This window comes from Gnatocerus cornutus, chromosome 4, assembly GCF_029298725.1.
Source record: "Gnatocerus cornutus isolate USDA-ARS CGAHR chromosome 4, icGnaCorn1.1, whole genome shotgun sequence".
NCBI lineage: Eukaryota > Metazoa > Arthropoda > Insecta > Coleoptera > Tenebrionidae > Gnatocerus > Gnatocerus cornutus.
Window position 1 is genome coordinate 1758724 of NC_142236.1, and position 11879 is coordinate 1770602.

Below are 11879 nucleotides of genomic sequence, written 5' to 3' on the forward strand. Positions count from 1 at the left end.
TTCTAAAATGGGTGTCTTTTGTCCTAGAATTTTTAGATTTAGGACAACAAATAGACGAGAAAAAAAATAGTTTCCCAAAATTTCATCTCTGTAACGTTAAAATTACCAAAGTTACAAATTTTAATTGAAAAAAATTGTCAATTTTTGGTTCGAATAAATTTCAATATAAAAATATCTCAAATGGGTTAATTTTGATCTGGATTTTGGGCACGAGCTTAAACTAGAAACTTCCAAAAATTCCATAACTACATTGCCAAAACTAGAGAACTCGCATGAAAAATTAAAGTTTCCAAAAATTAAATACGCACATAGAGAACAGCCTGTGCCCATGAACTAGTCAACATTTCTCTGAAACCTGTCCATAACTAAAGACATTACGAAATTAGTTTCATCATTACAGATTTATCACCGATAAATCATTGTAACTTGAACAAAACCAAAACATTCTATAAACTTATAAATTACCCTCAACGAATCAATTGATTTACAACGTGCAAATGTTGATAATAAACGTCAAATAGCCCATTTTCACCGCCCACAAACTCATATTAAGTGCGAAACGCATTGTTCCGTTTTTTCCTTCAGTTTTAACAGTTGTAAGTTGTAATCCACCCAACCGCTTATCACGTTATCAATTCTCGACGTTTTTGTACAGCCTTGGGTAAACATTCTTGGAAGCTTCCAGTGAGGAAGAAAGTGTTATGAGAATTTACCGCGTTTCAGATTCTTAAATACAATCATCCCAGACTTGTAAATCCACCGAGTGGACATCCGCGATTTCTCCTCAAGAGGTAATTGCCTCTTATTATTCATTCTTACAAAAAAGAAATACGTATGTGATATATTGCATTTTAAAACTTGAAAGTGAAATGACATCACATCATCACAACAAGTCCTGCTTGGTCAAAAAGAAAAAAAATAGCTTGTTATGGCATCGTTAAAAATATTGGCCAATCAAACTATGAACTATACTAGTAAATTCGCCTTTATTCCTCTTTAACTAGGTTAATTATGAAGACGTGAGAAACACATTTCACTTTTACTTTATGAGTCGGAAGAGGATTCTTCGAGCTCTCGCGGGAGTCAGAGAGCGGATTTGCATGCCAATAATAAAATGATATGAAAAAGTGGTTATCAAAGTGATAAAAAAATGTATTGTTGGTTGTCTACATGAGCGCGAGAGCTAGAAGACGTATTCTTTTTTTTTTTATTAAATAAACAGCATTGCCAGTGTTTATAAAATTACAATCTGATCATAGATGTGATCAATACGTATTCTTGGATGTTATATTAATTTATTGCCGCGGTTACGAAGATATTGGAGCTAAAAATTCAAAATCAAAATTTTAATCGGCCAAAACTCAGTTATTTGTAGTTGGATGTGGATTTTCAGCACCGATTCGGAATCAACGTAAAATTCTGCGTAGGAAGAGCCATAATAACTTGAATTTGCTCTGAAAATAATCGAGATATCGATTGCAGAAGTTTGTTACAGTTTTAGTCATGAAATTTTACTTCGAAAAAATCTAATATTCGAATTTCGGAAAATCTGAGGACGGATTCTTAACTAAAAATCGCGAGAAAAACGATGGCGCACACCCCATCTCAGTATCTGAAATAGTTTTCAAAATATTGAGCACGAATTGTTTCAAACCTTTAAAAATTTGGCCCTCTGGCGACAACCCAAAAATTCAAACGGCCGTAGCTCAGTTTTTTGTTGACGAAAATTAAAAATTCTTGCGGCTTTGGATTCAGAGTGACATTCTGCGTAAAATGAGCCAAAATTTGTTAAGTTTGCTTAGGAAATAAACGATGCATTGGCCAAAAGCTGTTTTGAAGAGATCATTTTGAGGTGATTTTCAATCACTGTTTTCAATGTGAATACGACGTTGAATACCTTTATGTTAAATATCAGTCGAAAGAGGAGCTCAAGATCTATCAACTGGCCAAATTTGAGATCTATCGGACAAATAGTTTGCGAGTTATGGCCAAAAATAAAAAAAATGAAAAATTTTCATCGTTTGAGTTGTAATTTTTTTTATCGAAAAATCGACTATCGAATTTTGGGCTTTTGAGAACATTTTCTAACGTAAAATGAGCAGAAAAAAAGAGTGGCGCAAACCGCATCTCAATATCTCTAATAGTTTCCGAGATATTTAACTTTAAAAATTACGAAAAATGAGAAAATCAACTATCCGAAACTTTGATCGGCCATAACTCAGTTATTTGTTGTCGGATCTGAATTTAAATCCCAGATTTCGAATCTGCGCAAAATTCTGCGTACGCTGATATATAATAACTCAAGTTTACTCTAAAAATTAAGCGAGATATCGATATGAGAAGTTTGGCCATAGTTTTAGTCATGAATTTTTGCGAAAATTTGCAAATTTCGACAGTAGAAAAATCAAAGAACTATTTTTTATGTAAAAAATCGCGAAAAAAACAATGCCGCAAACCGCATTCCAATATCTGGAATAGTTTTCGAGATATCGAGTACGAATTGTTTCGAACCTTCAAAAATTTGGCCCTCTGGCGACAACCCAAAATTTCAAACGGCCATAACTCGGTTATTTATTGACAAATTTTAAAAATTATCATATTTTTGAATTCAGCGTCAAATTCTGCGTAAAATGAGACCCAAATTTGTTTAGTTTGCTTAATAAATAAACGAGGTATTGGCCAAAAACTGTTTTGAAAACATAATTTTAGGGTTATTTTTAATCAATGTTTTCAAAATGAAAATGACGTTTAATAGCATTGAATTATACATCAGTCGAAAGAGGAGCTCAAAATCTATCTACTGGCCAAATTTGAGATCTATAGGACAAATAGTTTGCGAGTTATGGCCAAAAATTAAAAAAAATGAAAAATTTTCATCGTTTGAGTCGCAATTTTTTTTCGCGAAAAATCGACTATCGAATTTTGGGCTTTTGAAAACATTTTCTAATGTAAAATGAGCCAAGAAAAACGATGGCGCAAACCGCATCTCAATATCTCTAATAGTTTCCGAGATATTTAACTTTGAAAATTGGGAAAAATGAGAAAAAATGAAAATCAACTATCCGAAACTTTGATCGGCCATAACTCAGTTATTTGTTGTCGGATCTGAATTTAAATCCCAGATTTGGAATCTGCGTAAAATTCTGCGTTCACTGATGTATAATAACTCAAGTTTACTCTAAAAATAAGCGAGATATCGATATGAGAAATTTGGTATAGTTTTAATCATGAATTTTCGCGAAAATTTGCAAATTTCGACTATTGGAAAATCTAAAAACGATTTCTTATGTAAAAAATCGCGAGAAAAACGATGCCGCAAACCGCATTCCAATATCTGGAATAGTTTCCGAGATATCGAGCATGAATTGTTTCGAACCTTCGAAAATTTGACCCTCTGGCGACAACCCAAAACTTCAAACGGCCATAACTCGGTTATTTATTGACAAATATTAAAAAATTATCATATTTTTGGATTCAGCGTGAAATTCTGCGTAAAATGAGACCCATATTTGTTGAGTTTACTTAATAAATAAACGAGGTATTGGCCAAAAACTGTTTTGAAAACATCATTTTAGAGCGATTTTCAATCAATGTTTTCAAATTGAAAACGACGTTTAATAGCATTGAATTTTACATCAGTCGAAAGAGGAGCTGAAAATCTATCTAGTGACCAAATTTGAGATCTATAGGACAAATAGTTTGCAAGTTATGGCCAAAAATTAAAAAAAATGAAAAATTTTCATCGTTTGAATCGCAATTTTTTTTCGCGAAAAATCGACTATCGAATTTTGGGCTTTTAAGCACATTTTCTAACGTAAAATGAGCCGAGAAAAACGATGGCGCAAACCGCATCTCAATATCTCTAATAGTTTCCGAGATATTTAACTTTGAAAATTGGGAAAAATGAGAAAAAATGAAAATCAACTATCTGAAACTTTGATCGGCCATAACTCAGTTATTTGTTGTCGGATCTGGATTTAAATCCCAGATTTGGAATCTGCCTAAAATTCTGCGAACACTGATGTATAATAACTCAAGTTTACTTTAAAAAATAAGCGAGATATCGATATGAGAAGTTTGGCCATAGTTTTAGTTATGAATTTTTGCGAAAATTTGCAACTTTCGACTATTGGAAAATCTAAAAACTATTTCTTATGTAAAAAATCGCGAGAAAAACAATGGCGCAAACCGCATCTCAATATCTGCAATAGTTTCCGAGATATCGAGCATGAATTGTTTCGAACCTTCGAAAATTTGACCCTCTGGCGACAACCCAAAACTTCAAACGGCCATAACTCGGTTATTTATTGACAAATATTAAAAAATTATCATATTTTTGGATTCAGCGTGAAATTCTGCGTAAAATGAGACCCATATTTGTTGAGTTTACTTAATAAATAAACGAGGTATTGGCCAAAAACTGTTTTGAAAACATCATTTTAGGGCGATTTTCAATCAATGTTTTCAAAATGAAAATGAAGTTTAATAGCATTGAATTTTACATCAGTCGAAAGAGGAACTTAAAATCTATCTACTGGGCAAATTTGAGATCTATAGGACAAATAGTTTGCGAGTTATGGCCAAAAATTAAAAAAAGTGAAAAATTTTCATCGTTTGAGTCGCAATTTTTTTTCGCGAAAAATCGACTATCGAATTTTGGGCTTTTAAGCACATTTTCTAACGTAAAATGAGCCGAGAAAAACGATGGCGCAAACCGCATCTCAATATCTCTAATAGTTTCCGAGATATTTAACTTTGAAAATTGGGAAAAATTAGAAAAAATGAAAATCAACTATCCGAAACTTTGATCGGCCATAACTCAGTTATTTGTTGTCGGATCTGGATTTAAATCCCAGATTTGGAATCTGCCTAAAATTCTGCGAACACTGATGTATAATAACTCAAGTTTATTCTAAAAGATAAGCGAGATATCGATATCAGAAATTTGGCATAGTTTTAGTCATGAATTTTCCAAAAAACTCCAACTTTCGACTTTTGGAAAATCTAAGAACGATTTCTTAGCTAAAAAATCGCGAGAAAAACAATGGCGCAAATCGTTTCTTAATATCTGCAGTAGTTTTGAAGATATTTAGCTCTAAAAATTGCAAAAATGGAAAACAAATGTCCGAAAATTTGATCACCCATTGCTCAGTTATTTGTTGTCGGATGTGAATTTTAAACCCAGATTTGTAATCTGCGCAAAATTCTGCGTAGAATAAGCTATAATAACGCAAGTTTAATAAAATAAGCGAGAAATCGATAGATTGAACTCTTTAAGGCGCATCTTTTTTGTCATAGATGCAAATTGCGTCAGAGCTACCGTAATGGTTTCGAAGATATTTATTATAAAACTGTTTATCTGTTTAAATTACAAGAGAATGCAGCCACAATCACAATCGAATGGTTCAAGCCCAAAAAAACATCTTCAAAGAAACGGACCAACTGAAAGAGAATTTTTTCATACAAGTGCAAACTGGCACCCTTTAATTCTGACGATGCATCGCCAGGTTCTGCAGCCCTCCAAAAACAAGAAAACACTAAAATTTTCGGCAATTTAGATAAAAATAACGCACAAATTTTGCCCCTTTTTTGTCCACCGAGAAACTGCGAAAATTACGAATAAGCGAGTAAAAATCGGACGAAAGACGGCAATTAACTAAAGAATTCAATGATTGCGTAAAATCTTAAAACAAAGCGCAAAAAACTAATCCGAACGTCAACAAAGTCGACCCTTTTTTGTACGTTTTCTTATTTCAACCAATTTATGGATGAATGTTGTAAAAAAAAACAAAATATCGTAGAAGTATCGTTATTTATCTTTTTATTTTCAATTTGACTTTACTGAACAAATTTCAAACCACGAATTCAGTCATAAAATTTGAAAATTCAAACCCGCGCCGCCCAGCTGATCGCAGCGCCCGTGCTCCAACTTCCAACGTCCAAAAAGCTAGGTTATCCTCCTGTCATCCATCTCTCTAAACTCCCTCAAAACCATGGCTTTCACCCTCTGGAACCTCTTCGAGGCGTCAATTCTATGCTTAAACGCCATCTGCATCTTACACGAAGAGCGCTTCCTCACCAAAAGTACGTATTCCAGAGCATGACGTGTAGCATAACCTCACTTTACCACAAAATCTTCGTTTTTCAGTCGGTTGGAGCTCCAAGAGCCCTTCAGTACAAGGCTTCGGGGAGCACCCTTCAGCCAAATCTCAAATCCTCAACTTGGTGCATTCCATTCGGACAGTTGCGAGAAGTACGTGGTTGTGGGGGCTCAATCAGGGTTTAATTGTCTTTGGTTTCAGTTCCGCTGATCTTCCTCAACGTTCTGACCATTGTTATAAAGTTGGTTCTGGGGTGAGGGAGTGTGGGGGCGGAAAATGGGACAAAGTGCGCGAGGAGGCTGAGAGTGTTTTTATTGTGTGTTTGGAATTTTGATAAATATAGTATTAATTGTCTTCTATTTTTTGACTATTTTTAGTACCTAGTTTATTACAATCTAAGAGACTCGCTAGTACCGCTCCATGACCCTCAACATCTTCTCATAGAGCTCCGGCGCCTTTTTCCCATACAGATAGTCGAGATGGTTGAAATTCTTCACCAAGAACCGCTCAATACAACCATTGACCATCTTCCTGCACAACCGCTCCACGTCCTCCGCCACCACCATCTTATCATTCCGGCTATAAAACACAAAACCCGGCGCGGTGACCAATGGAAGATCATACGAAGGTGGTTCTTCACTCCCATAGACTTTAACGTTGTCGCGTCCAAAGTCGTACCGGCGAAAGTACCCCGACTGCGCCAACTGCATGAAATGAACCATTTGCCTGGTGGAGGCACCATCAGGAAGGTGTCCAATCATCGACTCTGTAATGTTGGAATCTCTTTGCCCATCGCTGTACCCGCAGAATAATAAAAACACGTCGGTGAAAAGCCGCGGCGAGAGACGATAGACCTTTTGGATCGTCGCCATGAGGTGGTGGTTGTACGGAAAGACCTCGTGCACCCCCACGGATTTCAAACTGTGCTCAATCAGATTGACATGAGACGACGCTGCTTTAAACAGTGGGATTCTAGTACCATTCATCCAAGAACCAGGAGCGAGGTTCAGATGGACTCTTATCTTAGTATTGTACTCCGGTCGCGTCGTCAAAAGAACGAAGAGGATGGTACCACCTTGCGAGTACCCAATGTAGTGAAGACTCGGTACCGCCGTAACCCCAAGAATGTGGTCAATCACAGTGGGTAAATCAATCGTACCAATTTCATGCCAACTGAAATCCCAGAACTTGGAGTCGCTGTCTGGGTTCAGAGTGGTGTGGTTCCGCGACTCGCGGTTACCACGGGCGTTACCAAGCCACACGTCGTACCCAGCGTCTGCCAGAACGAACCCTGCAAGTAGGCGATGATGGTACAGCGGTTACAAACCACGAGTTACCTAAAGATCGGTTTCCTGAAGTAACGAAGTTGCTGGAGTCGCACAAAAGGCCGTGGTACAACAAAACGGGGATGCTTGAATGCGTGGTGAGTCTTCCATGGGGGATGCGGTGGAGGGTGAGAATGTAACCGTCGGGGGTGGTGACGTAGTGGACTTCGAGGGGGTAACCGTACTTGGCGGCGATTTGGGGCTGAAAGCGACACTTGCAACCAGAGGGTGGGGTGGTGGAGACTTACCACTCTGAGGTAGGCGTCGGGGATTGCCGACGTCTTGAGCGCGAGGAGGAGTGTTGCCACCAGGAGGAACATTGTGGAATGGAGAGTTCATTTGAATTTAATTTAGTGGGTAGTTAGGGCGGAGGCTAATTAGTGTTTAATGATTGCTGGTAATGACGTCTTAAGACTTCAGGGCTTAAGTTGATGTTAAATCGTTTTTATTGAGTTTAACTTCTTTAGATCCATCAAACTTCCAATCAAGGCAGGCCATGCATTTTTAACGTACGTCGGTTTCTTCCCGGAAAACTGTCAAGTCTCTCAAATCTTAACGTTTCATTCGCTAAAACACCTGCGGTGGTGTTAGCTACGACATGACATTCTTTCAGAGCCAACTATGAATGGAAATTAATGGACCACACGTAAAATATACAGTGTTTGTAAAAACTAGTCAATAATATAATTCGGGTGAACCACCAGCATCGGATTTTCTTCCTCCTCCCCCGCTCCCCTAAGAGGAATGATAACTTGATCCTAAAACAATTCTTTTCAACCCCTTTCTTCACTCACCCCCTTAAACTTACATGATAAATCAACCGATCAATAATTTTATCAATCAGTTCCTTCTTCTCCAGCAACTCCTCCTCGCTTTCTATGTCTTCGGCGATGAGATTCAAGTACCACTCCACCAGGTCGCTCCTTCTGATCCCCTCAAGATTGTCTTCCTCCCTCCTCGTCTCTTCGCGCCGCATGTACACCACAATCTTATTACTCAGGATCTTGTAATCCTCGAAACTGAGTTGTAACTTCTTCTTGGAAACAGGTGCTTCCACTTCTGGGACACTCTCGTCTTCGATCATCGGTTGGTCGTCATCGTCGTCGAGGTGGATGTCCGGTTGCTCCACTCTGATGATGGATTTGTTGAGTAACCGGTAGGCTTCCTTCACGTGCTTCGGGAGAACTTCATCGGAGATCTCCATCTTCGCCATGGCTTCGGCGAGACGAATCATACTCTCCAGTTGTCTGACTGTGATCCTCCACGTCGCTTTTCCGCTGGTGGTGGTGTCGCGCAATCGAAGATGGTTGTAGTGGCGAACCAACAACTCTGCGGCTTCGGGGTTGATGATCGGTTTGAACCTCCGCACGAAGGAGATGTACTGGAGGACCTCCTCCTTGGAGTAGATTTTATCAATCGACTCCTCCACGTTGCTGTGTAAATCGACAATCTTCCTCGCGATGGCGTAGTCGATCACTTCGTTGCACTCATCGACGAGGATGAAGAAGAGGTCGAAACGCGACATGATGGGGGCTGATAACGCGATGTTCTGCTGGAGGGACTTGGCGCGGTCGTAACGACCCCCGATGGGGTTGGCGGCGGCTAGGATAGAAGTCCGCGCGTTGAGAGTCGCGCGAACTCCAGCTTTGGCTATGGAGATGGTCTGTTGCTCCATTGCTTCGTGGATGGCGACTTGGTCTCGCGGATCCATCTTGTCGAACTCGTCGATGCAACAGACTCCGTTGTCTGCGAGCATCAGCGCCCCAGCTTCTATCACGAAGTCTGAAGATTCTTCATCTCGCACCACCGCGGCGGTTAAACCAGCCGCTGAAGAAGCTTTTCCTGAGGTGTACACCGCTCGTGGGGAAAACTCCGAGACTTGTTTCAAAAACTGCGACTTGGCGGTGCTGGGGTCCCCCACAATGCAACAGTTTAAATCCCCTCGCAGCGCCGTTCCCTCCACAGTTGTCTTCGAAACCCCCCCAAACAACATGAGAAGAATCCCTCTTTTAACTTCATCGTTTCCATGGATGCTCGGAAAGAGACTGTTGATGAGATTCTGGTACAAATTACGATCGTGGCTCATTTCGTACATGTGGTTCCACTCCCCCTCGGTCATTTGTTGGCGCATCACTTCGGGGGTGATTTCAGTGAGCGGGAGCTCCAGCCCCCCGAACTTGGGGTTGGTCGGTTGGACGCTACAAGCGAGGAACGCCATGCGGTAGTGGAGGTCGCGCACACCTAGAGCTTTCAAACCGCGGACTCCTTCAGCGTCGTCGCCGGCTTTGTGGCGGGAGTTGATCTGGGACCTGGCGCCAGGGAGGCTGAGCGCCCCCACGTCCGGCACCACGATCAGCGTGCCGGTAAAGTCGTACCGGTCGCCGGCCTGGCGAAAAGTTAAAATTGAAGTCGTAGCTTCGAGAAAATGGAGGATAAAAATGGGAGAATGAGGGAAAATTCAAATTTCGCGCCGTGTTTTTTTGGGGTAGAACCGAAAGTTACCAAATTTCAGCCCGCGAAAATCTAAAATACCTGTACGGTTTCCACGTTTTCGGCCCGGAGGATCACCTCCACGCACCTGGGGATGCACCCTCGGGGCAACTCGGCCTGCGTCTCCTGGATCCTGACTTTCTGGAAGTCCACAAACAGCGATTTGTCCACGTCCAGCATGAATCTCCTCCTGTTGTTGCAAACGGGATTCCGACAAATCGTCGGATTGGTAAACTACGACTTAAATTAAGTAAAAACAAAACACTCGGGACTCTCACTTTGAATTGTTGCTCCACATCGCTGATGACAGTCTGACAATCCAAACAAACAAATGTCCCGGAAACCAGCTCGGGATGAACGGGATGGGTCCGGATGACTTGTCCAGAGATGCGGATCAAAGTCCCGACTTTCTCCGTCTTCATCTCCCGGACTTTATGTCTCGTAGGGACGTCGACGAAGCTTATGTAACATTCTTTCTCCTTTTTCAGATCACTGCGGTCTTTCACGAAGTTGGACACGGCGTGACAAAGATAGGGATAGACTCTGTAATACTCCTCAATGACTGTAGTGGCGAGATTTTGATTGTACTTTTCTAAATCCTCAAAACTGACTTCGATGGTGCTGCGCTCTTGGTTGAGGAGCTCTTTTGCAGGCTCGAGGTACTTAACTTCGCCGTCTTCTTTGAACCTGGAAGGTTAGGGTTAAGGGGGTACTAGATTGAGGGTACTTACTCCTCCAGGAAGTCTTGAAAGAGCTTCTGGCACCTGACGCCGATTTCGTCGACGTGTTTTCTTTGGCCTGTTTGGACGTTCGCGACATCCATAGTGAACGAAACAACACAACAACGAGTACGACGAAAGTGGAAGTTTGGGCGCGAAAACGATTGAAAACATAACCTTTAAAATTAGACAGTTGGTGGATGCCGTGATAGGCAACCAACAATACACGTGCGTTTAATTGTTGGTCTAAATGGTAAATTTGGCCTTCAATAACTTGCTAAAAAAATCTCACACCAAAAATAGAGGCAGATCTAAATTCTTTGAGAAACTCGCTATAATTTGAGATGTTTTCATTACAATATGACTCCAATTTAACATATATTTAGTAATCTAGAAAAAAACGTTTTTTGGAGACTAATTTAATTTTTTTTCTTATTTTTTCTATAATAAAATTGAGTTTTTCTTGCTAGAACTCCAAAGACCACCTCAAAGCCTATTAATTTGCAAAGTTTCATTCAAATTCGTCAGCTAATTTAGAGAGTACGAAATTTTTTGTGGTCTTGGGAATTCTTTATTGTCTTCCATTTTCATCCAATTTTTGCCCCCATTATCTCGGAAAACAATGCCGATTGAAAAATATAAAAACCGTTCAAAATTTCTTGTAAAATTCTCTATAAAATGAGGTAATTTTGTCGCAATCAACTTAAAATTATCGAATCTTTAGCGATCTGAAGCCAAGCAGACATTTTTTCGATTTTAATTTCCAATAAATTTTGTTCTTGTTACTGCATCACAAATTGCCGTTCTTCTTGGTGGAAATCGAAAGATCACATGTAATTCCACCGAACTCTAAAGTTTCATCCATTTTCGTCCAGTAATTTGAAAAAAATCAAATTTTTGGAGTTGTTATCTCTATAAAAATGAATATCAAACTTCAAACCTTGTTAACATCCTCTAATTACCGTTTAATCGCTCTGCTAATATTTACAGTCACGCTCGCACTAACAGATTTACGCTTTTTCGTCATAAAAATCAATCAGCCAGCCGCCACAATTTTTTTCTCCATTTTCCTCGCATTTGTTTGCGTCAGCGTCCGGAACAAGAATAACTTGCACATTGTGTACGAGCACAATTAGCGCCCTCCCGGATCGAAACGGCGACGTTTCAAACCATCTCAGCATCCCAGCTACAAATTCATTTCACACCTGCCACCACTAAACTGTGTTTATGTGTTGATATGTCCG

At 39.9% G+C, this 11879-nt stretch overlaps 3 protein-coding genes and 1 long non-coding RNA gene across 4 annotated transcripts; 1 reads left to right on the forward strand and 3 right to left on the reverse strand.

Moving 5' to 3' along the window:
* The first annotated feature begins 5906 nt into the window (after positions 1-5906).
* LOC148175822 (immediate early response 3-interacting protein 1) lies at positions 5907-6455 on the forward strand. The gene is made up of 3 exons (XM_088033636.1): positions 5907-6084; positions 6149-6253; positions 6303-6455. Exons 1-3 carry the CDS (start codon positions 5994-5996, stop codon positions 6356-6358), a joined length of 252 nt encoding a protein of 83 aa, XP_087889762.1. The 5' UTR covers positions 5907-5993; the 3' UTR covers positions 6359-6455.
* A 53-nt stretch (positions 6456-6508) lies between these two features.
* LOC148175823 (lipase 1-like) lies at positions 6509-7761 on the reverse strand. Its single transcript, XM_088033633.1, has 3 exons — positions 7675-7761; positions 7439-7628; positions 6509-7392 (listed from the first exon to the last, which is right to left on the reverse strand). The coding sequence occupies exons 1-3, from the start codon at positions 7744-7746 to the stop codon at positions 6509-6511; spliced, it is 1146 nt and encodes a 381-aa protein (XP_087889759.1). The 5' UTR covers positions 7747-7761.
* Positions 7762-7849: 88 nt separating this feature from the next.
* On the reverse strand, positions 7850-10827 carry Mcm6 (minichromosome maintenance 6). The gene is made up of 5 exons (XM_088033632.1): positions 10648-10827; positions 10195-10603; positions 9959-10150; positions 8235-9812; positions 7850-8184 (listed from the first exon to the last, which is right to left on the reverse strand). Exons 1-5 carry the CDS (start codon positions 10737-10739, stop codon positions 8098-8100), a joined length of 2358 nt encoding a protein of 785 aa, XP_087889758.1. The 5' UTR covers positions 10740-10827; the 3' UTR covers positions 7850-8097.
* Positions 10828-10937: 110 nt separating this feature from the next.
* On the reverse strand, positions 10938-11821 carry LOC148175825 (uncharacterized). The gene is made up of 2 exons (XR_015769887.1): positions 11598-11821; positions 10938-11547 (listed from the first exon to the last, which is right to left on the reverse strand). It is a non-coding gene; the product is annotated as an uncharacterized LOC148175825 (long non-coding RNA).
* Between the last annotated feature and the right edge of the window lie 58 nt (positions 11822-11879).

Coding starts and splice junctions, on each gene's coding strand:
- LOC148175822 (XM_088033636.1), top strand. CDS start 5,994: ATGGCTTTCACCCTCTGGAACCTCTTCGAGGCGTCAATTCTATGCTTA. Junction 6,085..6,148: donor AGAGCGCTTCCTCACCAAAA/GTACGTATTCCA, acceptor TTCGTTTTTCAG/TCGGTTGGAGCTCCAAGAGC. Junction 6,254..6,302: donor CATTCGGACAGTTGCGAGAA/GTACGTGGTTGT, acceptor CTTTGGTTTCAG/TTCCGCTGATCTTCCTCAAC.
- LOC148175823 (XM_088033633.1), bottom strand. CDS start 7,746: ATGTTCCTCCTGGTGGCAACACTCCTCCTCGCGCTCAAGACGTCGGCA. Junction 7,629..7,674: donor CCGACGCCTACCTCAGAGTG/GTAAGTCTCCAC, acceptor TGTCGCTTTCAG/CCCCAAATCGCCGCCAAGTA. Junction 7,393..7,438: donor TTCAGGAAACCGATCTTTAG/GTAACTCGTGGT, acceptor GCCTACTTGCAG/GGTTCGTTCTGGCAGACGCT.
- Mcm6 (XM_088033632.1), bottom strand. CDS start 10,739: ATGGATGTCGCGAACGTCCAAACAGGCCAAAGAAAACACGTCGACGAA. Junction 10,604..10,647: donor TTTCAAGACTTCCTGGAGGA/GTAAGTACCCTC, acceptor CTAACCTTCCAG/GTTCAAAGAAGACGGCGAAG. Junction 10,151..10,194: donor ATGTGGAGCAACAATTCAAA/GTGAGAGTCCCG, acceptor TTTAAGTCGTAG/TTTACCAATCCGACGATTTG.